Here is a 24,878-nt window from a genome sequence, read left to right as displayed (position 1 = left end):
AACTGCACAGCACGCAAGCCCCTTTGGCTCCAACTTCTCCCTATCACTGGGGCAAAAGGGTCCCCTCAAATTGGTTTGGCTTTTTTGTTAAAGTTCTGCTTGTTTTTTGCATTAGAAATTTACGGTCCTGGTTTCTTCCTTCCCTGGAGGACCCAGGCATGCGGGGGACCTCGCTGGTGAAGCCATGTGAGGCTGCTGCCCTTGGGAGAGGGGCTGCTGAGTTTAGACTTTCCTAGGGTGATCAGATGTCCCGATTTTTATAGGGACCATCCCAATATTTGAGGCTTTTTCTTCTGTAGGCGCCTATTACCTCCCCACCTCCTGTCCCGATTTTTCACACTTGCTGTCTGGTCACCCTAGACTTTCCTCCCCCATGCACCCACGCCCATTCACAGGTGGGCAGAGCTGCCGCTCAGGTTACAGCCTCATGTGACATTATTTGTCATATCAGCCATATAACAGTACTGTGCATTAGCATAGCACTTTATATCTATAAATTTCAATGCACGTCACAGAGAGGGAGCATCATGATTCTCATTTTACAGGTTGGGAAATTGAGGCACAGAAAGGCTAAATGAGTGGTGGAGTGGGAAATAGTCCCCAGGGGCCTGTTTTCCGATGCCCTGCTTTGACCACTAGACATGGTGAAATGTGTTGCAGGGTCTTGAATTGGTCCCTTAACAGAAAATGTGTAAGATGTAAATTGGGCAAAGGTTATGGAGAGCTGACCATGGCTGTGATGGGAACCTGAAGTTGGTCTGGGGTAAGTCTGTGGTGTGGGGAGCAGGAGATTTGCCAGTTCCCCTAAAGCTGTCATGCAATACATGCATTGCAGAGCACTGTCTATCTCCTTTCAGGAATAAAGACTCGACCGGAGGCAACGTCGCAGTCATGGGAAAAGATTATTACAAGACCTTGGGGCTCCAGTCTGGAGCAAATGAAGATGAGATCAAGAAAGCTTATCGGAAAATGGCCCTGAAGTATCACCCTGATAAAAACAAAGACCCCAGTGCAGAGGAGAAGTTCAAGGAGATTGCAGAGGCGTATGATGTCCTGAGTGATCCCAAGAAAAGGGCTGTCTATGATCAGTATGGGGAAGAAGGTAAGGGACTGGGATGGCGAATGGCTTGGTGGCGTGTGGGGTTTCAGTGTGCTGCTGTAAGCAAGAAAGCGTTTATACGTTAAAAAAAAAGTAGCTAACGTTCACCGGCGTGGGTGGCATGTCCGGAATTATCCCCATGACTCATTCCTGCCTCTCAAACAAGGTTACTACTACCCAAGCTGGGAAGAACAAACACCCAGACAATGCCGTCTCTCCTAAGAGCCAAAGAGAATCGCTTGACCCAGTTCTTGACTAATTATTCTGTGTCCAATCAAAGCCAGTCTTCAGCATGCAATCCCAACTCCTGGGCACCACCTGGCGCTCCCTGCCCTCATCAGACAAAAATGCCAGTTAGATAAGGAAGAAGGATGTACGGGGAGCTAAATCAAGGCAGTCATTGCTGCTCACTCTGATAGTTTCATGAACAAAATGGGCACTTCTTCGCTTTTCACCCCATTATTCTGAAGGCTGAATCACTTCTTGAGAGCATAGAAATGAAAGGTGTTCATATCCTCGATCAGATATGGGCTGCAGAATAACTCTCTACTAACTCTTTCCTTCACACAGATTCTCTAGCTACAAATAATCTCTTCCCCCTTTTTCTTTTCACTGGGGCTTAGTGTGTCTGTGCAGTGGTGTTACTTATGCACTAGTTCCACTCTTTTTTCCTCTTGTTCTTGCTGGTATGTACTGACCTACATGTTTCAAAGCCTTTCCCAATTTAAGTAATAGATTCTTGTTTTGAAATGAAGTCGCTGCTGTTGTCTCCCTGTTGGCATGGAGTAGGGAGCTGTTCCACCACGCACAGCCTTATTAGTAGAATATGAAAGCTTCTGCAGCCCTATTTGCTGAGGATGAAGAGAGCAGAGAATAGCATTTGCATTAATCAGCAAAAGAGTTTAGCACTTAAAAGAGCAGAAGGTCTGGTGTAAACAGGCTGCTCAGGTAGCAAGATGTATTCTCCCAAGAGGCTTAATGAGTAGGTGCATCAGCTTTTCTGAGGCATCACCATAAATATGCAGGGGTCAAAGATACCTTTATGCCCTCGGGAGCAGAAAGGGATCTCTCTACAGTTAGCAACCAAAGTCTCTGTTCTTAGTGTGATGCTGTTTGAATGATTAGTGGCAAGAGTCTCAATCCTCTCCCTCTGGGTATGGGAGAACTAGGCACATTAGCAACATGTGAAGAGAACTGAAGAGCGTCTTTGGGAAATGGTGACAGGAAGGCACTCTCACTTAGTGCCTCTGCGTGCTGCACAGAAGGTGGGGCTGCTGTAATTCCCAGTGCGTGGCTTGGAAGCTTTATTGAGAGCTGGGATTGCTAGTTTTTCTGGTTTATCTAAGCAAGTTAGAGAGACCCACAAAAGTTTTAGAAAATCTACATCCTGGAAGTTCTCACTCTTAAAATCACTTGCCCGTGACTGAGCCAGTTAAGTATGTCGCTGCTGCGATGGACTGTCTGAACTGCAGCAGTCCTCTGCTGTCTAAAATCAGAATCACCTGCCTCCAGTGAAAAAAACAAACCCTCTGGGAGGATTCATCAGAACAAGACTTTTATTTCTGTTGGGGTGTAACTAGGAATGGGGGAATTAAATTGAAAGGCAAACACAGCTGAATTGAGGGTGAGAGAGGCTCCCCACGGGAGAAGGGAGAGTGCCATAGAATCATAGAATATCAGGGTTGGAAGGGACCCCAGAAGGTCATCTAGTCCAACCCCCAAAGCATCTAGTCCAACCATCACGAAGCACTGTATAAAGCTCTAGAAAAAGGACACTGGAGAAGAACCTCCCAGGGCCCTGAGGGAATGACTGGCTGAGATTTAATAGTCCTGACTCTCCCTCGCTCCTGTGCTGTCCTGTTTAGACTGACAGGTAAAAGCTGCAGTAACTGTGTTCTTTATAGACGCTTTAAAGCATGTTGGATGCTAAATGTCAGCAGTTTCTCGCCTCATGGCTTGGTCTGACCAGGAAGGTGGGTCACCTGTGGGCTTTGCAGTGACCTCAACTTTCATCTCCCTGCACACTGCTGCTTCCCCAGGTCTGTGGATGTCCCAGTTTTCTCCCCTGCTGCCAGGAGATGGTGGAGCTTTCTTAAACACTGCTTGGTCCTTGAAGAAGCCCAGCTCCAGGCAAACCTGAGGTTGATGTAAAACTGAACAGGGGATCTAAACTGCCGCTGAAGAAATGTGTTCACTTCATGCACCCTGCCTGCACTGTCCCCATTCAGAGCCTCTCCAAGCCCATTCCTGCCGGCAGGTGCCCTTCTGTGAAGGGAATGGGGTTCAAAGACAGCCTGTCGGCATAGAGTCCTGCTTAGTGCGCCATCCCAGGGCACGTTCCTCAGGCCTAGGGCCCTACCAAATTCGTGGCCATGAAAAACGTGTTACAGACCGTGAAATGTGGGCTTTTACCCTATAGTATACAGATTTCACAGGGGAGACCAGTGTTTCTCGAATTGGGGGTCCTGACCCAAAAGGGAGTTGCCGGGAGGTCACCAGGTTATTTTAGGGGCATTGGGGTATGGCCACCCTTACTTCTGCGCTGAATTCAGAGCTGGGCTGCCGGAGAGCAGCGGCTGTTAGCCGGGTGCCCAGCTTCGAAGGCAGCACCCCCCAGCAGCAGCGCAGAAATAAGGGTGGTGATACCAGACCAGGCCACCCTTACTTCTGCACTGCAGCTGGTGGGGCTCTGCCTTCAGAGCTGGGCTCCCGGCCAGCAGCTGCCGCTCTCCAGCTGCTCAGCTCGGAAGGCAGCAGCAGCAGCAGCGCAGAAGTAAGGGTAGCAGTCCCGTGACGCCCCCCACAGTAACCTTGTGGACCCCCCTGCCCCACAACTCCTTTTTGGGTCAGGACCCCTGCAATCACCACTCCGTGACATTTCAGATTTAAATGGCTGAAATCATGGAATTTATTATTTTCAAAATCTTCTCACTGGGAAATTGACCAAAGTGGACTGTGAATTTGGTAGGGCCCTACTCATGCCAGACTGCTTCAGTGCTGGATTAGCAGTCAGAATAAATACACAGTGCTAGGGCCTAGGCTCTGCCCTTGGCCACACCAGCAGATGATGGTCCCTGTGGGGTCAGGGGAGGAACAGTATGGGCAGCGTCTGGTCCTTTGTCTCCCCTTTTGGGTTCCACATTCTGTAGTTTGCCAATATTCAGTGGGGTTGGCAGCGGGTTTCATTTTCTCCCATTGGACGCTGATGCTGCCAGCGTATCCCATGGAATCACCCTCCAGAGATCGCTGCCCCCGCAACTGTGAGGCTCAAACGCCAGCTGTAACTGAGAACTTGAGTTTATTCTTGGTGTCAGTGGCTCCTTACCCTATGAACTTTCATGGCGCTGAGCTGGACAGAAGGGATTCCCCACAGCCCCGTTCAGGAGCTAAGATCTGTGCTGTAGCACTGGTCTCCCTCCCCTTTATCAATGTTTCATCTCTTTGACTGTGGTCCGGATAGAATCCTTCTAGCTGGCGCCATGTGGCTCCCGCACATGCACAGCTGAGTTCCGGCGGGGGGTGATGACACAGCAGGTAGTAACTGGCCTTTGAGGGTTAGGGATAATAAGGCCTCAGCTCTTCTGCACCCGAGCCTTTAGGACAAGGTGGGGAAGCAGGATTAGGCTAGGCATTTTCCCATGATTTCCATCTGCTTCCCAGTTTATACTGCTAGGGCCAATGGAAACATTCTGGGCTTCACCACTGTCACATGCCATGGGCTGTGCAAACAAGCCTCTCATTGCTCTCCTCTGTTAGGAGCCTTTAGTGGGTGCTAACACAGACTCTTCCAATCTCTTCCATGTGTGGCGGACCATGAAATCCAAACCGTGCTGCTTCTCAGTGGCTTGGGAAGGGCCAACTTGCCCTGCAGGAGCAACTAAAGTAATTAATGGCAATGTCAAAAATCAAAGCAGCCTCAGTGACTAAGCAGCCTCTGTCCAAAAGAGCCTGTTAAGGGTTCTTCCATTGCCGGTACCTCAAACTGGCGGGTGGCATCCGGGCAAAGCATGGCTGCTCCTGGCCAGAAGGGGAGGCAAGAGGAAATTAATGGCTTTGTATCTTTGAGTGTGGAGGGAAGAATCCAGAAGAAACTGACCAGCTGTTTCTAAACGAAATTAAACCATTCACAAAGCAACACGTGGACTCGGAACCCTCTCGCGGGGGTTTGAATCCTGGGGTGGAACTCAAACACTGAAACTCTCTTCCCTCCAAGGAAGAAGGGGCTTGTCGTATGGCCATAGTTGGTGAAATTGACCCCACGCCGAGCCATACCCCTTGCATCCTGTTTGGGGAGCTTATGTGGGATGAGAGGAAGGTTGGTTCAGTAGGGAGGATTCTAGCCTGGGACTGGGAGACATGGTGGGTCCCTGTAACGGCACCAAACGCGCTAACCCATCTCTCAAGGCTTCTGTGTGAGGCATCCTGTGTGACCTTTCAAGGAATCCCTGTTGAGGTTACAGGGACAAACCATCCCGATGAGTCGAAAGAATAGTAAACATGGCAAGCGACCAGCTTGGCTTAATGGTGAAATCCTAGCGGATCTTAAACATAAAAAAGAAGCTTACAAGAAGTGGAAGGTTGGACATATGACCAGGGAAGAGTATAAAAATATTGCTCGGGCATGTAGGAAAGATATCAGGAGGGCCAAATCGCACCTGGAGCTGCAGCTAGCAAGAGATGTCAAGAGTAACAAGAAGGGTTTCTTCAGGTATGTTGGCAACAAGAAGAAAGCCAAGGAAAGTGTGGGCCCCTTACTGAATGAGGGAGGCAACCTAGTGACAGAGGATGTGGAAAAAGCTAATGTACTCAATGCTTTTTTTGCCTCTGTTTTCACTAACAAGGTCAGCTCCCAGACTGCTGCGCTGGGCATCACAGAATGGGGAAGAGATGGCCAGCCCTCTGTGGAGATAGAGGTGGTTAGGGACTATTTAGAAAAGCTGGACGTGCACAAGTCCATGGGGCCGGACGAGTTACATCCGAGAGTGCTGAAGGAATTGGCGGCTGTGATTGCAGAGCCCTTGGCCATTATCTTTGGAAACTCGTGGCGAACGGGGGAAGTCCCGGATGACTGGAAAAAGGCTAATGTAGTGCCAATCTTTAAAAAAGGGAAGAAGAAGGATCCTGGGAACTACAGGCCAGTCAGCCTCACCTCAGTCCCTGGAAAAATCATGGAGCAGGTCCTCAAAGAATCAATCCTGAAGCACTTACATGAGAGGAAAGTGATCAGGAACAGTCAGCATGGATTCACCAAGGGAAGGTCATGCCTGACTAATCTAATCGCCTTTTATGATGAGATTACTGGTTCTGTGGATGAAGGGAAAGCAGTGGATGTATTGTTTCTTGACTTTAGCAAAGCTTTTGACACTGTCTCCCACAGTATTCTTGTCAGCAAGTTAAGGAAGTATGGGCTAGATGAATGCACTATAAGGTGGGTAGAAAGCTGGCTAGATTGTCGGGCTCAACGGGTAGTGATAAATGGCTCCATGTCTAGTTGGCAGCCGGCGTCAAGTGGAGTGCCCCAGGGGTCGGTCCTGGGGCCGGTTTTGTTCAATATCTTCATAAATGATCTGGAGGATGGTGTGGATTGCACTCTCAGCAAATTTGCAGATGATACTAAACTGGGAGGAGAGGTAGATACGCTGGAGGGGAGGGATAGGATACAGAAGGACCTAGACAAATTGGAGGATTGGGCCAAAAGAAATCTGATGAGGTTCAATAAGGATAAGTGCAGGGTCCTGCACTTAGGATGGAAGAATCCAATGCACCGCTACAGACTAGGGACCGAATGGCTAGGCAGCAGTTCTGCGGAAAAGGACCTAGGGGTGACAGTGGACGAGAAGCTGGATATGAGTCAACAGTGTGCCCTTGTTGCCAAGAAGGCCAATGGCATTTTGGGATGTATAAGTAGGGGCATAGCGAGCAGATCGAGGGACGTGATCGTTCCCCTCTATTCGACACTGGTGAGGCCTCATCTGGAGTACTGTGTCCAGTTTTGGGCCCCACACTACAAGAAGGATGTGGATAAATTGGAGAGAGTCCAGTGAAGGGCAACAAAAATGATTAGGGGTCTAGAGCACATGACTTATGAGGAGAGGCTGAGGGAGCTGGGATTGTTTAGTCTGCAGAAGAGAAGAATGAGGGGGGATTTGATAGCTGCTTTCAACTACCTGAAAGGGGGTTCCAAAGAGGATGGCTCTAGACTGTTCTCAATGGTAGCAGATGACAGAACGAGGAGTAATGGTCTCAAGTTGCAATGGGGGAGGTTTAGATTGGATATTAGGAAAAACTTTTTCACTAAGAGGGTGGTGAAACACTGGAATGCGTTACCTAGGGAGGTGGTAGAATCTCCTTCCTTAGAGGTTTTTAAGGTCAGGCTTGACAAAGCCCTGGCTGGGATGATTTAACTGGGAATTGGTCCTGCTTCGAGCAGGGGGTTGGACTAGATGACCTTCTGGGGTCCCTTCCAACCCTGATATTCTATGATTCTATGATACCTTGGGCAAGTCCTTAGTCTCTCTCTGCCTCAGCCCCTCATTTGTGCGTTCGGGGAGACAGCCCTGCCCCCCTCAGTGGGTTGTGAGGTGCTCCCATACAGCAGTGATGCGGGCTAGATACATGCCTTGTATAGCCAGACAGGTCATGTGCAGAACTCACCCACGCTGGTAACTGGACGTCTCCCTTTCCAGAAGCCTTGAGAGAAGGGTTAGCAGCAGTTTGGCGCCTTTGCAGTAGCGTGCCCTGGAGGGAGGCAGACCTAGAAAGAAGCCCTGAGTCGCAGTGTGCCCCGCTGGTGGTTGCCAGTACCTTCTCGTGCACAGAGACAGCCTCTCTTTGCTCACGTGAGCCCAGCTCGTGCCTTCTGCTCCGTTCCACAGCAGAATCAAACTGCTGATGTCTGAGTGTTGCTGTGACACAAATGCAGCATTAGCTGTTGCCGGAGGATCACGTAGATGTTCTGATGTGGGAGGGGGGGTGTCTGTCTAACCACCTACTTGAAAGCACTGGGGGTGGACCTCCAGTTCCGTTCTTTGCCAGGTTTGGGACACTAGATCAGCCCCAACAGGCTAGCACGGGTAGAAGGAGACCTGCTGTGATGCTGGGCTTTTGCGGGACTGGGCAAGGGGGCTCAGACAGCACACCACCCCTCGCCCCCACAAGGCCTTGGGCAAAAGAAAAGAAGAATATTTGCAGACTAGATTAAATTTGATGCAGATCAGTTTCAGTATATGTATTGGTCTTACATGTGCTTCCAAGCCTAAGTCCCCTTTGCACAGTGTTGTGGAGGCTTAAGGTGTGTGGCTGGCAGATGGGGAGCCTTCGCTTTTGTGTATTTTGTTCAAGCCAACAAAAGACCTCTGCATCCCAAGGCAAACTCATCCATCAAGACTGAGAGAAAAGAACAACAAGTTTGTCCTGCGTTTGCCTGGCTTGCATCTCCTGCTGCTGGCCGTGACTAGAGGGGTTGGCACAGGATGTCAGCTTTTCAGAAATAGCACTATTTTGTAAGTGGAGAGCTGAAAATAGACACTGAGCTGGGCTTGGTTAGACCCCTTCTTGACCCCTCCAATCAAAAGTATGTGACACAACATGCCAAAGCATGTGGCAATGTGAAGGGGACACTGGAAGAAGTCTACCTCCAGCCCTGCGTGACCTGCTGGGCACCTTAGTGATCCTCTTTGTATTTTTATTGTAGATACACTTTTGAGAGGGGCTGTCTGCCTCACACCCTGGCTGTGTAGGAACCTCCAGGGGTTTGCTGTGGACAGATATAAACGTACGGTGTCTGAGCAGAATCAAGTAGGAGCAGGCTTCTGGGGTGGGTGGGGCCTGAGAGAAGCCCTAGTTTAAGAAGATCTTTTGCTAGTTACCAAAAGAAATAAATATCCAACTTATTTGCTGTATCTCTGGGTTCTGCTCCTGAGCGCCATTCCACCGACTGACCTGGGCTGGTCACGGTGCAGGGGAAAGCGAGTATTTTTTAAAAACAAAAAGCCATCATCCCCCCTCAAACTTGACTCCCATCAACAAGATCTGATACTAACATCTCAGGTTGTTGAGCCATGACTTTGTTTGCAAAGTACTTTATGGCCCTCATGTTAGCCCCTTTCATCTGAGAGCGTAGTGTGTTTCTCACTCGCACGCTCATTTGTGGTGGAGAGGCTAGTTAGTGTATAAATGCTGACCTCCCATCAGTCTGTGTGAAAAAGCCCTGACTCCACAATTGCTCACTGAGTTCAAAGCCTTTCATAAATTGCAAAGTATGCCACTGCTGGGCCATGAGTCCATGGTGCAGTTCAGACTCCTTGGGAGATGCAATAGATCACAGCATGAACGGGGTGTTCAGGAGGTAATGTACTGCTGACATAAAGAGAGTATTCAGGCCTGCCTCTGGCGGAACTTGGACTTCTAATTTGTGTCGCTAAATTAGTCTGAAAGAGCCATCAACTGCCTAGTCCATATGGTCATTGGACTCCAGCAGTTGCCATGCTGTGAAATTTAACAGATTTACAGAGACAGAATTGCTTCCTGCAGTACAGCAGGAAGGAACACAGGAAGATTATGGTTAGGAGCCTTGCATGCAGGGGCAGCGAGTTATATGGGCCCATGGTGCCCGTGCTCCAGGAATATTCAGGGCCCGGGGGCCTAGCTCCACCAATGTTCGGGGCCAGGTCTCTTCCCTGGCCCCGCCTGCTGCCCCCGTGCACCTCCCTCATAGTGTCTCCCAGCCCTGCCTGCCACCGCCGGCGATTTAAAAGGGCCTGGGGGCCACCACCAGCAGCGCAGCAGGGCTAAGGCAGCTTCCTGCCCACCCTTGCTCTGCGCCACTCCTGGAAGCAGTTGGCACGTCCCTTCGGCCCCGGGGGTGGGGGGTGTCTCCACACGCTGCCCCTGCCCTGAGCGCCAACTCCGCAGCTCCCATTGGCCGGTAACTGGTGCCTGCGGGCAGCAGCACGCCGAGAACCCCCACCTTCCAGCTCGGGAAGATAAGTTTGTCAGCTTTGCTCAGAAGATAACTGCTAGTTAGTTTCTCCAGTGGAAAAAGGACGCAGATTGTGGCCAGGTTGGGGGTGAAGGAGGGATGTGAGAGGCTGTGTGGGATCCTGCTCCCTAGAGAGTGGTAGAAAGGAGCTTGCAACACCAAGACTAAATTCCACCTTTGGTTCCCATGCTGCATATTAGAAAAAACCAACAAAAGTCTAGTCAGGGTGGCCCAGCTGTCGCTCTGTCTGCATTCCCTGTGCGTCCGGCAGGCCTAGAAGGGAACAACCTTCTTCTGCAATGGATTTTGTTAACGTTGTTCTTTCCTTGCTGTGTTCTAGGGCTCAAAACTGGAGGCGGTTCCTCTGGTGGCTCCGGCAACACTTTCCACTACACCTTCCACGGAGACCCACACGCCACCTTTGCTTCTTTCTTCGGCGGCTCCAATCCCTTCGACATCTTCTTTGCCAGCAGTCGCTCCCGGGCATTCAATGGGTTCGATCAGGAAGACATGGATATCGATGACGACGATGACCCTTTCAGCGCCTTTGGACGGTTCGGCTTCAACGGCATCAACGGAGTCCATCGACGGCACCCAGAGCCTCTCCACACACGAAGGAAGGTCCAGGACCCACCCATCATCCACGAGCTCAGGGTCTCCCTGGAAGAAATCTACCACGGCTCTACCAAAAGGATGAAAATCACCCGCCGGCGGCTGAACCCTGATGGGAGAACCACAAGGACCGAGGATAAGATACTGAACATTGTCATTAAAAGGGGGTGGAAAGAAGGAACCAAAATCACCTTTCCCAAAGAAGGAGATGCCACGCCAGACAACATCCCTGCCGATATCGTCTTCATTCTCAAGGACAAGCCTCACACGCATTTCAAGCGAGACGGCACAAACGTGGTCTACATGGCTATGATCAGTCTTAAAGAGGTGGGTCAGTGGGAGCTCCCCACTGCTGTGCTCCTTGGAGATGAGTTTGCTAGTTTGAACAGAACAGATGAGAAGGGTGATTAACTTGCACGGGATTAGAAGGTCACATAGGGTGTAATAAGCCAAAGCAAGAGAGATCTACAGAGTGGAGTGTTCTCCCTTTGCTTTACAGACCAACGTCCATTCCTGTATTCAGGAATTACACAACCTCAGTACTTCAGTCTCTAGGTCCAACTGATACTGTTTTAACTGCTCTAATTACCCTTTTCCCCCTGCTTGTGTGCCAAGCTTCACCGTTAATATGGGGTGTTCATGTCTGGAAAAGAGCTCAGACCCTGCATCAGCTCAAAAGAGAAACTAGTCCGGTGGCTTGTGCCTGTTCAGCCCCATTTCTTGGTGTTGCCCCAAACACCACAGCTTGTCACTCTTTGACATCAGTGTTCTGCACTTATATACCAGGCTGACTGTGGCTGGGGCGGTGGGTTGGTCCCAGTGAGGTTGCAGGTTTGTTGGCGTGGCCGGACGGGGACAGTTTGCATGGCACCCTGGTCCTCACTACACCTTGCTTGAGCCTGTGCCAGCTGTGCCTTTCTCCCGGGCTGCGTGCACTGCATTCTTTATTCAAGCAGCATATGAAGGTAGTTTTGTGCTTTGCAGAACAAGTAAGTTATGGTCTCTGGCCCATGGAGTTTGCAATGGAACTTTAGAGGGGACTTGAGGAGTCAGAGCAACAAGCAGCACGAGGCAGGAGTGGAAAGGAAGACAAGGGTAACCCACATTCATGAGATGCATGTTTGATGGTACTGCTGTCTAACTTCTTTTTAATAAGTCCCAGCTGGCAGGTACATTTAAAATTTAAATTGCTAGCAGCTGCAATTTACCATTCACTTCAGATTGTAGAGGTTGTCTGTCTTGGTGGGCGGATTTTTTTAAAGACCGATTTAGTCCACGTACGCAAATGCATTTTATAGAAAAAAGCTCTGCGGATCAGATCTTGGGTACAAACCTCTCAGTGTGTGCCCTTGAGTCAGGATATATCTGGATGGCTCCCCTTCCTCTAAAAGCTTGAGGGAACTTTCCCATGGGCATCCCACTACCAGGTTGCGACTTTCCCTCATGCATTTGAATGGAGCGCCACTTCCCAGCCACACTGTGACCGTTCAGAGCTGGGTGTTCTAGGGGACACTCTTCTAAAGGTACGTTGGAGACACGGGAAACCAAAGTTTACTTTTGAAGTGTGCAGCTCTGTTTTCTGTAGCCAGCAATACCTGGGAGAGGCAGCGCTGTTGCCATATCTCAGATGCTTCCTCAGTGCCTTCCTCACAAAGATGCCTGTCGCACACCAGACCTCAGCGGGTCCTTCTGATATTGGTCCATGTTCCTCCAGCAGCTTCTGTCAGTTTCATGTTTCCTGCTGAGGATGTGTGTGGTGGGGAGTGGCACCATCAATACTAAAGACAGAGAATCTGCCCCTGTTCTGCTCCCTTTACCTGAGCACTGCAACACAAAGGCAGAAAATCACCCAAGAGTCCTCAGTGGCCTTAGAGAGGGCATAGCTAGTTGCTATGCCTCCTTCCTTGCAGCCCTGCTGCAGAGGGGAGGTGGAGTGGGTCTGGAGCATCATGTGTTCCAGCTGTCCCATGGTCTCCAGGTATCCCTGGTTTCTAACCTACTCTAATCAAAGCTAGGGTGGAGAATCAGGGAGCCGTAACTAGTCGTTGGTTCTCAGTGTCTCGTGGGTTGCACTGGGTGGGTGGGTGGGATCCATCCTGTGCTGGGAGCAACTCTGGCAGACTCCTGTCCTGCTGTCCCAGGGCTCCTGCAGCCCATGAGGGAAACCTCCCCATTGTGACAGGACTGATTCAAACCCTTTAGTTTAAAACTGGCAGCGAGCCACATACTTAATTCTTCATCAGATACGCCCCTCCTCAGTACCCTCGCCCTCCCAGGCCTCAGGTCAGACATGATCAGCTGACCCATCAGACTTTGACAACCATCCTCTGTCGCTATCACATGATAAAACCAGTGATCAAACCCAGGGAGGGGGTGGAGAAGTGAGATACTTCCCCTGGTCTCTGAGCCCAGGTACCATTGAACTCTGTGTTGATCGTTCCAGTCACTCACGTCTGTCCATGGCGAGCAAGCCAGCGCTGGGTGCTCGCTGCCACCTGGCATGGCCCAACAGGAGCAGCCCAGCGGGAGACACATCTGAGAGGGCTCCCCCAGAGACACGTGGGCAGCAGAAAACTGTCCGTTCTTAACATTACGTGAGCGGCTCAGTGGGAGGCAGAGAGAGGAAGAAGCAGACCTGCTATTGGGGGGAGCCAGGATTTACCTGTGGTACTGCTGCCTGAAGGTAACTTCACAAGTCTGAGTTAAACCAGCCCCACCAGAAACAACATTTACACTCGGAAGCAGCCTCCCTGTGAATGCTTCAGCTAAGATCCTAGTTTTAGTGGCATCTGCTATTACAGACCTAGTGAGGCACTTAGTGGCTTCCCTGTTTGTCTTGCGGCCTTGTCCTGTCCCCATTGAAGTCAAAGGCAAAACTCCTCATTGGCTGTACTGGGAGCAGAATAAGGCCCATAGTTAAATTAGGTAAATCCCTACATTTATAGCTTGGCACAGCATTCAGCCATAAAACTTTCTGGGATTTAATCCATGAGGGCAAATGTCACTTGGGGCCCCCTCTTTAATGTGGAGATGTAGACTGTGGAGACAAAAGGTTCCAGGGTGAAGTGTAGTTTGGGGGCTTAAATTAAGGTGGAGCATTGCATGCTGGGACTCCTGTCAGTGGGCTGCACCATCATAATAAAAATGAACTGCTCTCATATATCAAATTATATGCAAATGTGGTGTCCCCTTGGCTCCTGGCAAGTTGCCAGTGCAGTCCCTAACCTTTCAGAGTGGTGGGCATAGATATCAGTTCTGTCTGTCATCTCAGTGAAGGCAGTGTGGGGGTTGGTCATTCCACTACAGTTCATCCAGTCCAGGGGATTGTTTTCCATAGTTAGTGTTGCCAATTTCTTGCCTGGTTTCACTGGTGTGAAGGGCTAGAGTAGGGGAGGGAACCATCTGTACTAAGGAAATGTTAAAAATCCACTGTAGTGTCACTAGGTCTGCTGCCTTCTTTCTGGCATTTTTGAATGCTTTGCTGTGCTAACAAGCATGTCAGTTTACACTTTCAGATTCTCATGCACTAACACAATACTGGAATGCCATGTGTGAGCGACAAGCATAGGAGAGGGCTGTCGGTCTTCTTTTAAATCACATCCCTTGGAATTAAACATAAATGTTCCAGGAGCACTTCTCTTGGCCTTTTGAGCTCTCTGAAAGCTGATTCTAAAATACATAAATTTGGGGCCAAATTCAAACTGAGTCCTTTGAAATCATTAACGCAGACTGACATGTGAATGGCAGGTGACGCTAAAGTTTTAATTTTGATACGTTATTTCTCCAATCAGTTTCAAACTTGATGGGGAAAGGGTTCAAGATATTTGTGGGCAGGAATTTTTTTCAAGCAGTCTTATAGATGCCATAGTGAAATCAGTGTGTCAGTTTCCTCTGTTGCCTCTCCCGACAGTAGTAAAGGGACACCGTCTGCTTAAAATCTAATCATCTTAAAAATTAGTTGATTATAGTTTTGGTTACTCTGCCTGCCCTCGAGCCCTCTGCCAAGTTGTGTGCTTCGCCATCGTGTTTTCCGTGTAGTAGGTTTCTGACTCCACCCCCTGTTGCTGTATCTTCTAGAAAGCAAAGAGTTTATATTTCATTTCTCTTCTATTTATATGACCATTAAGTGTTACTTGTAACAGAAATTTCAAACAAACTTTAACTTTTTAAAATTTGACTTGACCTCTTTGCAATCAAATGTGAGGTCTGCAGGCTCCGCTCAGCGGAGCTGATGCATGAGCTCAGGTGAGGAAGGAGGAGTTAGTTAAAACTGCTAATAACCAATCTTTTGAAAGCCTACTTGGCCTGATTTTCAGAGGGTGATGAGCACCCAGCTCCTGCTGAAGCTAATGGGAGCTCCAGGTGCGCTGCACCTCAGGGCAAGGATGCGGTGAGGACTTAGGGGTGGGATTGTCAGGAAGGGACCAAAATGCACCAGCTGCATGCAGAAAGTGGGGAAGAGTGAGCAAAACTAACCTGGTTCCCTCAGCCTGGAGAAGGGCGCCAATCTCCTCCTGGAATGCAGCGAGTTCTAAACCCTGGAAGATCACCGTTCATCATCACAGAAGTGCTGACAGCTGCTGAACTGCAGCATTGTGAATGGGATTCTAGACACAGCCAGGCTTCCACCTCATTGCTACAGACTGTCTGCCTTTCATTGCTCTCGGTGCCTGAACCTGCGGTGCTGGGGCTGGTCAGTACCCGGTTCAGAGCATGGGCTGGTTTGGCTCTCTCAGAAAAGTAAGGCTGCTAGAGCGGCTTTAGAGGTCTCCGAGTAACATGGCTTGGCAACGCACCTGGAGACTCTTGGGCTGCATTGTCAGCACTAAGCTCCTTGTCCTGAGTGGCAGGGAAATGTACCCATTTTACGGCTGGTTTGACTGACGTGTTTGTGGTGTCGGGCAGAGCTGGGAATAGAGCCCATGGTTCCTCATTTCCATTCTATCTCCAGCCGCTGGAGAGCCCGCCCTCTGCAGCCTGACTGCTCGCATTCTCGGCCCGCTTCCAAAGAAGCGAAAATGATTCAGTGAATGTGAGCTGCCTCTGGCATCAGAGCTCTTGTTTTCTTCTGTCCCCTAAAGGGAGCAGGGATGGGCCCTTGCAATGCTGCTGGACCTGCATTCCCCTGGGTGGAGAAGCAAAGGGTACTTTGCTAATGACTGGGGGGAATTGCAGCCACTTGTGTCTATGACAGCCTCCCCAGATGGCATTAAAGGATATCTGAATGGGGGATATAGATTCTTCCTTGTGCCCTGTACTGTGATGTCTGAAAGTGGCATGAAAGATTTTCCCAAAGAAAGGGGTAAGGAAGGAGAGGCCATGTTGTTTGCCTTAGACATAGCAAATCTTGTCTCTGCTGCTTTTGCTCTGGAGGGTAGTATTGGGCACTTATCTGCCCTGAAAGCCAGCGGGCAGGGCCAGCAAATCGTAGAGGCCTCACACAACTGCACCTGTTAGAGCCTGCGTTCAGTGTAGGTGTCTGCTCCGAGCCCTGCTCCCGGGGCTGGAGGGGGATGGGGTTCATGAGAACCTCTCCTGTGAGCAGCACACATACTAAGGCTTTATTAAGTTCTTCATCCCCCAGCAGCGTTGGCCCTTCTCGGAGCATCGCTTCGCATCTCATTCACTAATGGTGACGTTTTTCCCTTGAAAAAGTGAGGCAACATCACAGCCCACGTGTGCAGCAGAGCTGCCAGGGTGATTTAAGGACACAAGGAGTTTCACGCTGCATTGCCAAGCCCTGTGGCCTGTTACTGCAGGGTGCCTTGCTGCTGCCATGCAGTGCCACCCCCGGCACGCACAGGCCATTCTGCAGTAGGCAGGGCTTGGATTTGGTGCTGACATCCCAGGAGGTCTTTCTCTTTGCCTCCGCAGACGTGCAGCAGGAGGGCTACAGCTCCGTGCTCTGGCATTTACTGGTCGCGTTGCTGGGGGGCTTCTTGTTCCTCAGTGGAGCCTCTGCATAGTGGCTTGCTCCCAGTGAAGCTGCACAAGCCCAGCGCTCGTTCTGCAGATGGAGAAGTGCCCTGTCGGAGCAGAGGCCCAGCACTGAACTGCAGCCCTCCCTATCACGCTGCCATTGTGGGAGCAAGACCCCCCGCACTCAAGCCAGTACGGTCACCTTTCCAGCCAAACAACCCGAGGTAGGAAATGGGACGAGCAGCCAGCAAACGCCAGCCCTGCCAGCTTGGCTAGCAGCGTACCCGCAAGTTAGTGACTTCCCACGTTTGGCCATACCAAGCCGCCCGTGTGCGGAAGCTCGAAGGGGAATGCTGCCCGGATTTAACCTGAGAGGCTGTGTGACTGTTGTTTCCTCCTTGACTCCCTGGGAAACCTGCTGGGGCACAGGCAGATCCACAGCAGTGCGGAGAGCAGTTGTTGGTTACAGAGTAGCACTAACCTAGTTCACGGGGACCAGGATCGGTCCATCCCTGTGTGCGGTTTACACATGGCTTGAGCTGATGGAGACCTAGGGAGGAGCTTAGCTAGCTCAGCTGCAGGGAGGCGTGCTCTCTTCCTCTGGGCTCTGAGCACAGCTGGGGTGGGGTTATTCATTGCTGGGCTGGCCCTACAGTTTGGCCTCTGAGCAGCCCTGGCTGCAAGTGCTGCAGAGATGTATGCTCAAGGGCTTGTGGGGCAGAGGGAAAATGCACCTGGTGACTCTCGAGTGCCTATCCCAGCAGCCAGGAGCAGTGTGGATCCCAGCCTCTTCCAGAGGATGCAAGACTTGAGTGGCATCCTGAGTATCCTCTCCCCACACCTCCAAAATAGGCACCATCAGCCAAAGAGTTCCCTACAAACTGGCACACGGCATCCCCCTTCCCAAGGGGCTGGCTGCGGGTTTCCTCACTGGTCCATACAGCCCAGTGCCACAGAGTCACTAAAAGCAAAGCACAGCACTCTAACCTGGAAGAGCCCACCCCTTGTGCCTGTCAGCTCTGCACAGGCCCTCTTGAGTCGGTGAGGCCCTAGCTTGGGGGAGATGGAGCCCATGTCCAGCTATATGGGTTCCCTTTATTAAAGAGGCAAAACCTGTTAAGATCTGCACCAAAATAGAACGCGGCAATGCCTGAATGAGCCACTACAGCAAAGCCACCGCCACCCTGCTGAAAGGAGAAGCCAGGCAGGGGAACTTAATGCTCCAGACAGGGCACTTCCTCTAGGTTCTCTGACCCCAAAGTCTGTCCTTAAACCCTCTGTGGAGCTAGAGCCATGCTGGGAGCCAGCCATGTGTAGCCTATAGGAGAGAGGGCTTTACTGAGAGCAGAGAGGAAGCCAGGAGAATGGTGAACCTTAGAGACTCCTCCCTCACAACACAACGGGGGAGCTGTGTGTAGAGCTCCAGCCACAGGCTGTTGGAAGCAGTGGGTACAATTAGCCGGGGGCAGAGGTGTGTTGATACAGTTCTAGGTAAATTCCCTGCCCATGTCCATCAGTGGATCTCCCTGCTGCAGAAAGGGAGAGAACTTTCAAGAGCTTTAACTTCCAGGAAGCATCTGTGCTGCGAGCACTGAGTGGGCAGCTGAGGAATTCCTGGCTCTTGCTTTCCTAGCCTTTTGGAGGCTGTTGGCAGAGGTGCCAGGGCCCATGTGCTGTAGATAAATCCAGTGCGCTGGGCAGAGATGCTGAGCTCTGGGAAGGGCGACAGCTGGTGAGCAGCAGAAACATTCGGATACTTCGTCAGGGATTGAACAACAAGGCCATAGTCTAAATTTAGCTTGCCCTGTTGCTGCTTACCTCTCCTGGGCGATCAGGGGAGGGTAGAGGGGGAAGAGGTGCTGCAGTTCAACCCCACTAGAGTGCTTTAGCAAGCACTCCGTCCTGCTGGGGGGTCGGGGGGGTCCTCATTTGATAGCGCCTGTAGGACTGTAGTCCTGTCCAGAGAATGATATTCGGGAAAACATGCCTCATAGTGAGAGACTAAAGAAGCTTGATCTGTTTAGTTTAGCTGAGAGAAGGCTAAGAGGTGACTTAATCACAGTCTGTAGACACTTAGGCGGGAATATGATTTCTGGGCTCTTTAATCTTGCAGCCGAAGGCAGAACAGGACCAATGGCTGGAAGGTACAGCCAGACGTTACCAGTGTGGGGAGTGACCCATTGGAGCAACTCGCCCAGTGGATTCTCCATCAGGTGGAATCGCTAACTGGAGGTGGGATGTCTTTCTAAAAGATACTAGCTCTAGCTCAGCCAGAAGGGGAGGGCTTGATTTAGAGATTTCTGGCCAGTTCTGTGCAAGAGGTCAGACCAGGTGAATTACAGTAGTCCCTCCTGGCCTTAAAATCTAGGGAAGTACGGAGGTCGCCACTCCAGTCCAGATCACCTCATGCTCTTCAGCACTCTTCTGTGCTGGGAGACTAGCCTGCCCCACAGGGGCGTGCGCTCTGCTGCTGGAGGGCTCTGCCTGGGACGCACATGGAATCACGGATTTGAGATTGCCAAGCCCGGCGTTTGGGGGTTTATTGGTGCAGTTTAGCATTCCTGGGGCTGACTGACCAACGCTACCTGGCTGTAGGCCGCAGTATTGTAGGCAGGTTCAGTGCAAGCTTCATGCATGCACAGCTCTGTCAAGGTGCCTTTATCCTGGCCTGCAGCACCCCTGCCATTCCAGCGCCAAGTGTCAGGGCTGCGTCTGCCCCGTGTGACTTGTCCCTGCACACCGAGGCTGTTGCCTTTTATAGTTTGGTGGAAGTCAGGCTGCGTGTAATGAGGTTCCTAAAAAAAGACACTGGGTCTTGATTTCGTCAAAACCCAGCTTGTGTGTGACTGGCTGCTTCTGTGCATTTGCAGTTACCCTGCCCAGTTTCCTGTCTGCAAGAGCTGGGCGCATGCAGAATCCTTGGTTATGTTACTTGAGGCATAGATCTGAACGTACTTACTATGCGCTTTTCCATCTGCAGTGTTCTTCCATTCTCCGAGCCAGATGGCTCATGTTCGAAACACTCTAGGTATTGGCTGATTTAGTCAGGCCTAGCTGAAACGAAGCCACATAGTGGCTAAGGGTACCGGGTCCTGCTTACCAAGAAAGATGTGACATTTTGGGGTGGTTGCCCGAAATCACCCTGTGCAGTAATTAAAAACTCCCGATTGATGATTCAGACGTCTGGTCTGAGAATCACCGTGTGGGCAAGGCACAGGCTGGTGGCTAGGGCTAGATTCCGGGGAGCTCCGAAGTGCTTTGTAGAGCACACCTTTAGGAGGACAAGCTTAGGAATGGCCAGCGGCTCAGGCATTGTCTGCTGTGGACCGTGGTAGCAGGCAATGAGGAGACCTCCCCACAGCTCAGTTGCTCAAAGTTCTTCCTACAGGTCTGCTTGGGCCTGTTTTTACACCTGAACTGGACCTGAGCCCAAGAGTCGTTTTCTGACCAGACACTCCCCTCCCCCCAAACCCGAGTCAGCACTGACGCTTTGTGCCCACGGGAACCAGGCAGTGCCTCACTCCTGCCAGCTGCTGCACCTGCTGCGCTGTGCGTGTTGCGGAGCGAGAGGTGCTGCGGATCCTCGGCACGCTCACGCCAAAGTGCGCACAGCACAGCACGTGGCAGGAGTGTGGCATGCAGCCACTGCCATGCCCGCCCCTGGGCAGGAGGAGTGTCGACCCACGCCTGAGACAGCCGGGATGTTTTCCAACCAGACTTGAGCCCAACACTTGTAGTCTGGTCCTTCGGGATCGGGTCTGGGTGCAGTGTTCTAGCTCGTGTTGCTGTACAAATGGGAACTACGGACGTACACTGATTCACCATTCCTATGAAAAGTCAGGGTGGGGGGAGAGATTATATCTGATAATGAGCCGCTTCCAAACTTACGATTTGTACTGCACTGTGTAGCCAGAGTCCCTGCCACACTCCGCAGCAGCAGGGCACATCAGCAGTCTGTTGTCTTGCTGGGGAGACGCTTACTCTGATTTCCTCCTCTTTGGGGTCTCTGTTTCTCCGGGTTCAGACAAACATGGAGTAAGAGATGAAATGCAGCCCGTCCTGAGCGCCCTGCACACTCTGGGTAGAGTTCTAGAGAAACCTGCCCCACTTCTGAAGGCCTGAGTGGACTGAAGAGTGGGTGCCACCATGAAACCACCACCATGGTTGAACCCACATGCCATGTGCTTTTCTGGAGCGTTCTCAGTAGAACACCTAGGATGTGCACACGGGGGAGACTCCTGTATATCCCCCAGATGATAATGGCGTTGCTGCTGCATTGCTAATAGACGTGAAATGGGTAACAGCGATGGGCCTGGGGCTGGTGTCATGTCTGCTGGGTGAGGGAGCAGAACTGCTCAGGCCAGGAGTGGGTTCTGAGCCTTGGCTGCTCTTACACACATGGGCTTTTTCTAGAGACTCCAAGTTGCAGCCGGTCTCACTGTTTGCTCTTCTTCCTTGCAGGCCTTGTGTGGCTGTACAGTGAACATTCCCACTCTCGACGGGAGGGTGATCCCTCTGCCCTGCAACGACATCATCAAGCCTGGCACCGTGAAAAGACTGCGAGGGGAAGGGCTGCCCTTCCCAAAGGTCCCCACCCAACGGGGAGACTTGATTGTAGAGTTCAAAGTCCGCTTCCCAGACAAAATAGCTCCGCAGACGAGACAGATCCTCAAACAGCACCTGCCGTGCTCCTAGAGCCCTGGGGACGTTCTGCAAGCAGCAATACCTTCTAACACACGTGCCACAGCATCTGAGCCGCACAAAGCGGAGGTGCCCATTCACACTCCAATGCAAAAAAACCCACGCTCCTTTCCACACGCTCCTGTTAGCCCCAGCCCTTTTGACTGCCTTTTGTCAGCCTCTGTTATACTCTAACAGCGTGGGATTCAGGAGCTCAAACTCCTGGCTAACTCGTGCTGGCTCTCTGGGCTGGGCGCCTTTTCCTGGAGGTTTAGCTTTTCTGCCTGGCCCAAGCAAATGGGCATGGGCTGCGGGCCCAGGGAATTTTATCCGGTGGTGGTTTTCACATTGCATGCTTTGAAGTCAACTTCCTGGCTAGAGGATGAATTTGTGTCTCCCAGAAAGCGTAGAGATTCAACACAGTGTACATAGGACTTGGAAGGGTTAGCTTTAGCTTCACCTTTCTGAAGCTTGCTGCTATTGGGTTCCATTAGTACCAAGAATCCAAACAAATTCTGTGAGCGTGCACAGCAAAGGCACGGCTCGTACACACCATGGCCACCCTAGCGGAACCATTTCTAACACGGAACCACAGTACCTATAGTTTACTGGGGTCCGTTCTGCGGTGCCAGGATTACAGCTGATTATCTTCCGTGCTGAATGCAAACACTGAGCTGCAAGGCACCTGGTCTCAGACCCTTCACCCCTCCTGCACCCTTCTTAAAACTTCAACGTCCCGGCTTTATCGGTTCAGAGCATGTAAGACAGGTGGGAGTGGAGTTGGGCCAGTGTCCTATCAGGGTGTTGCTGTGCATGCTGGCATGCCAAAAACATACGGTAGTAGAAGGGAGGGGCAGGGGGCCCAGGACGCGAGCTGTCTTGTTCAGGTGTGTTGAGTTTAAATTGCTGCTTTTATTTATAACCCCATAAGGGTTTTTTCTGGAGTGGTTCAACCCAACTCTTCTGGGGATCAATTCAGCCATATGAACATCATGTCTGTGAGAACGTAATCCGTGTGTAGCTGAAGTCTAGTGTACAAGCAGAGCCAAGTGTGAGTGGAGCTGAGGTTTGTTTTGCTGGCGATTGAGTTGCACTGTAGGGATTTAGCAGCAAGAAGAATGCGCATGTAGATATTTTTCTTCAGGGCAGATGGAATTCAGGATGTGTTTCGGGGAGCAGCAGGAGGGCATCTGCTTGGGTGGCTTTCTTTTTAAATGCTGTATTTTTTTAAACTTGGATTTCCATTGGGAGAATTTTTATATTTCTTACCTACGTCAGCCTATCTTGCCAATGTCTCTGGGGCCGGGTTCTTCATACAACCTGCCTTTGGGACGGTTCAGAAGCTGATCCAAAGAGGCACAGCATTTCTAGTCACACAGACACCATGCAAGCAGATGGCCATTGCCCTAGGAGTCCTCTGGACGTGAAATGAGAGGTTTTCTCTGGGCTCATTCCCTGTGTCTAGGCCTTCTCAGAGCACCTTTGGAATCCTGCGTTGGTAAGTCTGAGCTGACTTTAAGCTAACTTGGTTTTAACTGAGGTATTCTGGAGTGTCCGTTGATACTCTGCTGTGGGATGTACACCCCAGTCCGCTATGTACAGATGTACAGTATGTAACGCGTAGGGGGAATGGAATCCAGGGCAAAGACGTCGTTCTGGAGAGGGGGAAACTGTCACGCAGCGCTTCATTTATAAACCCGTTGGAATGGTTACAATGATGCCTTGTCCCTCCCATGTTACGTGTTCGGTTAGAAAAACATAAACGCTGTTCAGATAACGCTGATGGGGGGAGAGGAACCCGGGGCGGCAGTCCAGGCTGGGAGCTGCTTTGTTTTTCTCAGTTTCAATGAGATCCTGAATGTTTTATAGTGGGTTTGGTTTGTTTGTTTATTTGGGTTTTTTTTTTTTTGTATTTTTCTTTTTTTTTGTAATGTCAGTATTGAGAAAAATAAAGTATTTTAAAAATAAACCTGCTGGCACTGTCAGGGCTGGGGCAGGGCAGGGGTTCCCTCGGACCTGGCGCTCTCGACACACACACAAGCTCTCTGTGACCTCACATCCCAGTTGAGCCCTGTGTTCTGCCAGAGACAGCTCCCTGCCCCTCCCAGGGGAGCAAACCAGCCCCTGGAGCTCTGCGTAAGACTGGGGATTGCTCCTCTGACTGACAGGGGCTCAGTCTGTCTAGTCTAGTCCTTCCTTCGCTTCAGGCCATTGCTCCTTGTCCTGCTCTCTTCTGAGCCTGATCCCGTCTCTCTGAAGCTCTGCCGGTGCTTTTGGCAGCCTGCTAGACTCCCATGTACAGCTCCTCGCTCCAAGTGCAGTGTGAAGTGGCGTTCTCAGAGACCTTTAAAAGCTGGTTTCCTGCGTGGACAGTGGGGATCTCTCAGCCCTTTTCACAGGAGTAAGTTTGTCCCTTGGCCAAAGTTTCCATCCCCCCGACCTGTTAATGATGTGGGGCTTTGGCTGACAGCGGCAACCCCCACGAGCGCTGTGTGCGCTCCAGGCATTGCAGCAGAAGGGGTTGCAGCCTGTAAAACACGGTGACCTGGAACCCAGTGTTCTAAAAACCACCGGTTTGAACCTTCCCCCTCAATATCAGCCTTGATTGAAACCAAAACACAGGCCCAGTTCTTCAGCCTCTGCAGCAGTGGTGTAGCTGGAGCCCCCATTCCTCTGAAGCCCCCCTTAAAATGCTCGGACTAGATGGTCACAATGGTCCTGTCTGGCCTGGGAATCCGTGAAATCACTCTGCCAGCACTGATGTCCCATCTCTGGAAAGGGCCAGAGCCCAGGAGCATCGAAATCCGCCATTGGTCCTGTGGGGGAGGGGAAAGACTGGGCAGCTTGCTGTCTGCAGATGTCCAAAGGGTGAAAGAACGGGCTTCCCCTAGGATTGTCCCCACTCCAAATCCAGCAGGGCAGACAGATTTCAAAGGCACCATCCCATGGCTCTGCTGAGCTGAGTAGGGTCAGAGGTCTAGTAACGAACTAACATACCGTAGACTCTTCTGTGCTAGCACAGCGGGTTTGCAGGATGGATCAGGGGATGCTGGTCTCTGGGTAATCCTCTGGTCATTCTTTACTTCCCCTTGCCATGGTCATGTGACAGGCCCAGACCCTCATCCACTGCCCCTGGACACAGGAAACTGCCCCAAGGTAAAACAGTCTTTCCCCCCCTTTTCTTCAAGCACCCATCCCACCACCTGCTGCAAAGCCCTGCCCCAAGTGGAGTTCTGACCCTGGGCAGAGAGAAGGCCGCAGCCTGCGTGGAGCCCACGAGGGAGCGTGCTTTGCCCAATTCTGTTCTAGCCAAACGTCTTCCTCTGAGCCTCGATCTCACAGGCCATTACCTGATCCTGAGCTGAAAAGACCGAAACAGGCTTGTGTGCACGAGCTGGGTCGTAGTGGTGTAACGGAATTTTAAGGGCTGGGGCCAGACCAGTGTAACACCCCTGATAACCCAGCACGTGCGGATGGTAGACCAAGAGTGCTAACACTATAGCACCTCCCAAAGCCGTGGAGCCCAGGCTCTGACCCCCACAGTGCCCGCAACAGCTCAGCCTACGTGCCAGGGCATCTGACGCCCGG

The 24,878-nt window shown here is 51.2% G+C and overlaps 1 protein-coding gene across 8 annotated transcripts in view; it reads left to right on the top strand.

Moving 5' to 3' along the window:
* DNAJB5 (DnaJ heat shock protein family (Hsp40) member B5) overlaps positions 1-23,217 on the top strand; it is a 31,066-nt gene extending 7,849 nt beyond the window's left edge. For 6 of the 8 annotated variants that reach the window (XM_074952238.1, XM_074952234.1, XM_074952237.1 and 3 more), the window contains 3 exons: positions 858-1,102; positions 10,420-11,018; positions 21,072-23,216. In XM_074952238.1, the coding sequence (XP_074808339.1) occupies positions 892-1,102; positions 10,420-11,018; positions 21,072-21,305 (1,044 nt within the window). In that variant the 5' untranslated portion in view covers positions 858-891 and the 3' untranslated portion in view covers positions 21,306-23,216. Of the gene's footprint in view, positions 1-857; positions 1,103-10,419; positions 11,019-13,134; positions 13,375-21,071 lie in introns of all 8 variants that reach the window. The other 2 variants (XR_012639455.1, XM_074952232.1) reach the window with 2 other exon arrangements.
* Positions 23,218-24,878: the final 1,661 nt, after the last annotated feature.

Source organism: Natator depressus, chromosome 5, assembly GCF_965152275.1.
Source record: "Natator depressus isolate rNatDep1 chromosome 5, rNatDep2.hap1, whole genome shotgun sequence".
NCBI classification, from domain to species: Eukaryota; Metazoa; Chordata; order Testudines; family Cheloniidae; genus Natator; species Natator depressus.
This window is presented reverse-complemented; position numbering and strand designations above follow the sequence as displayed.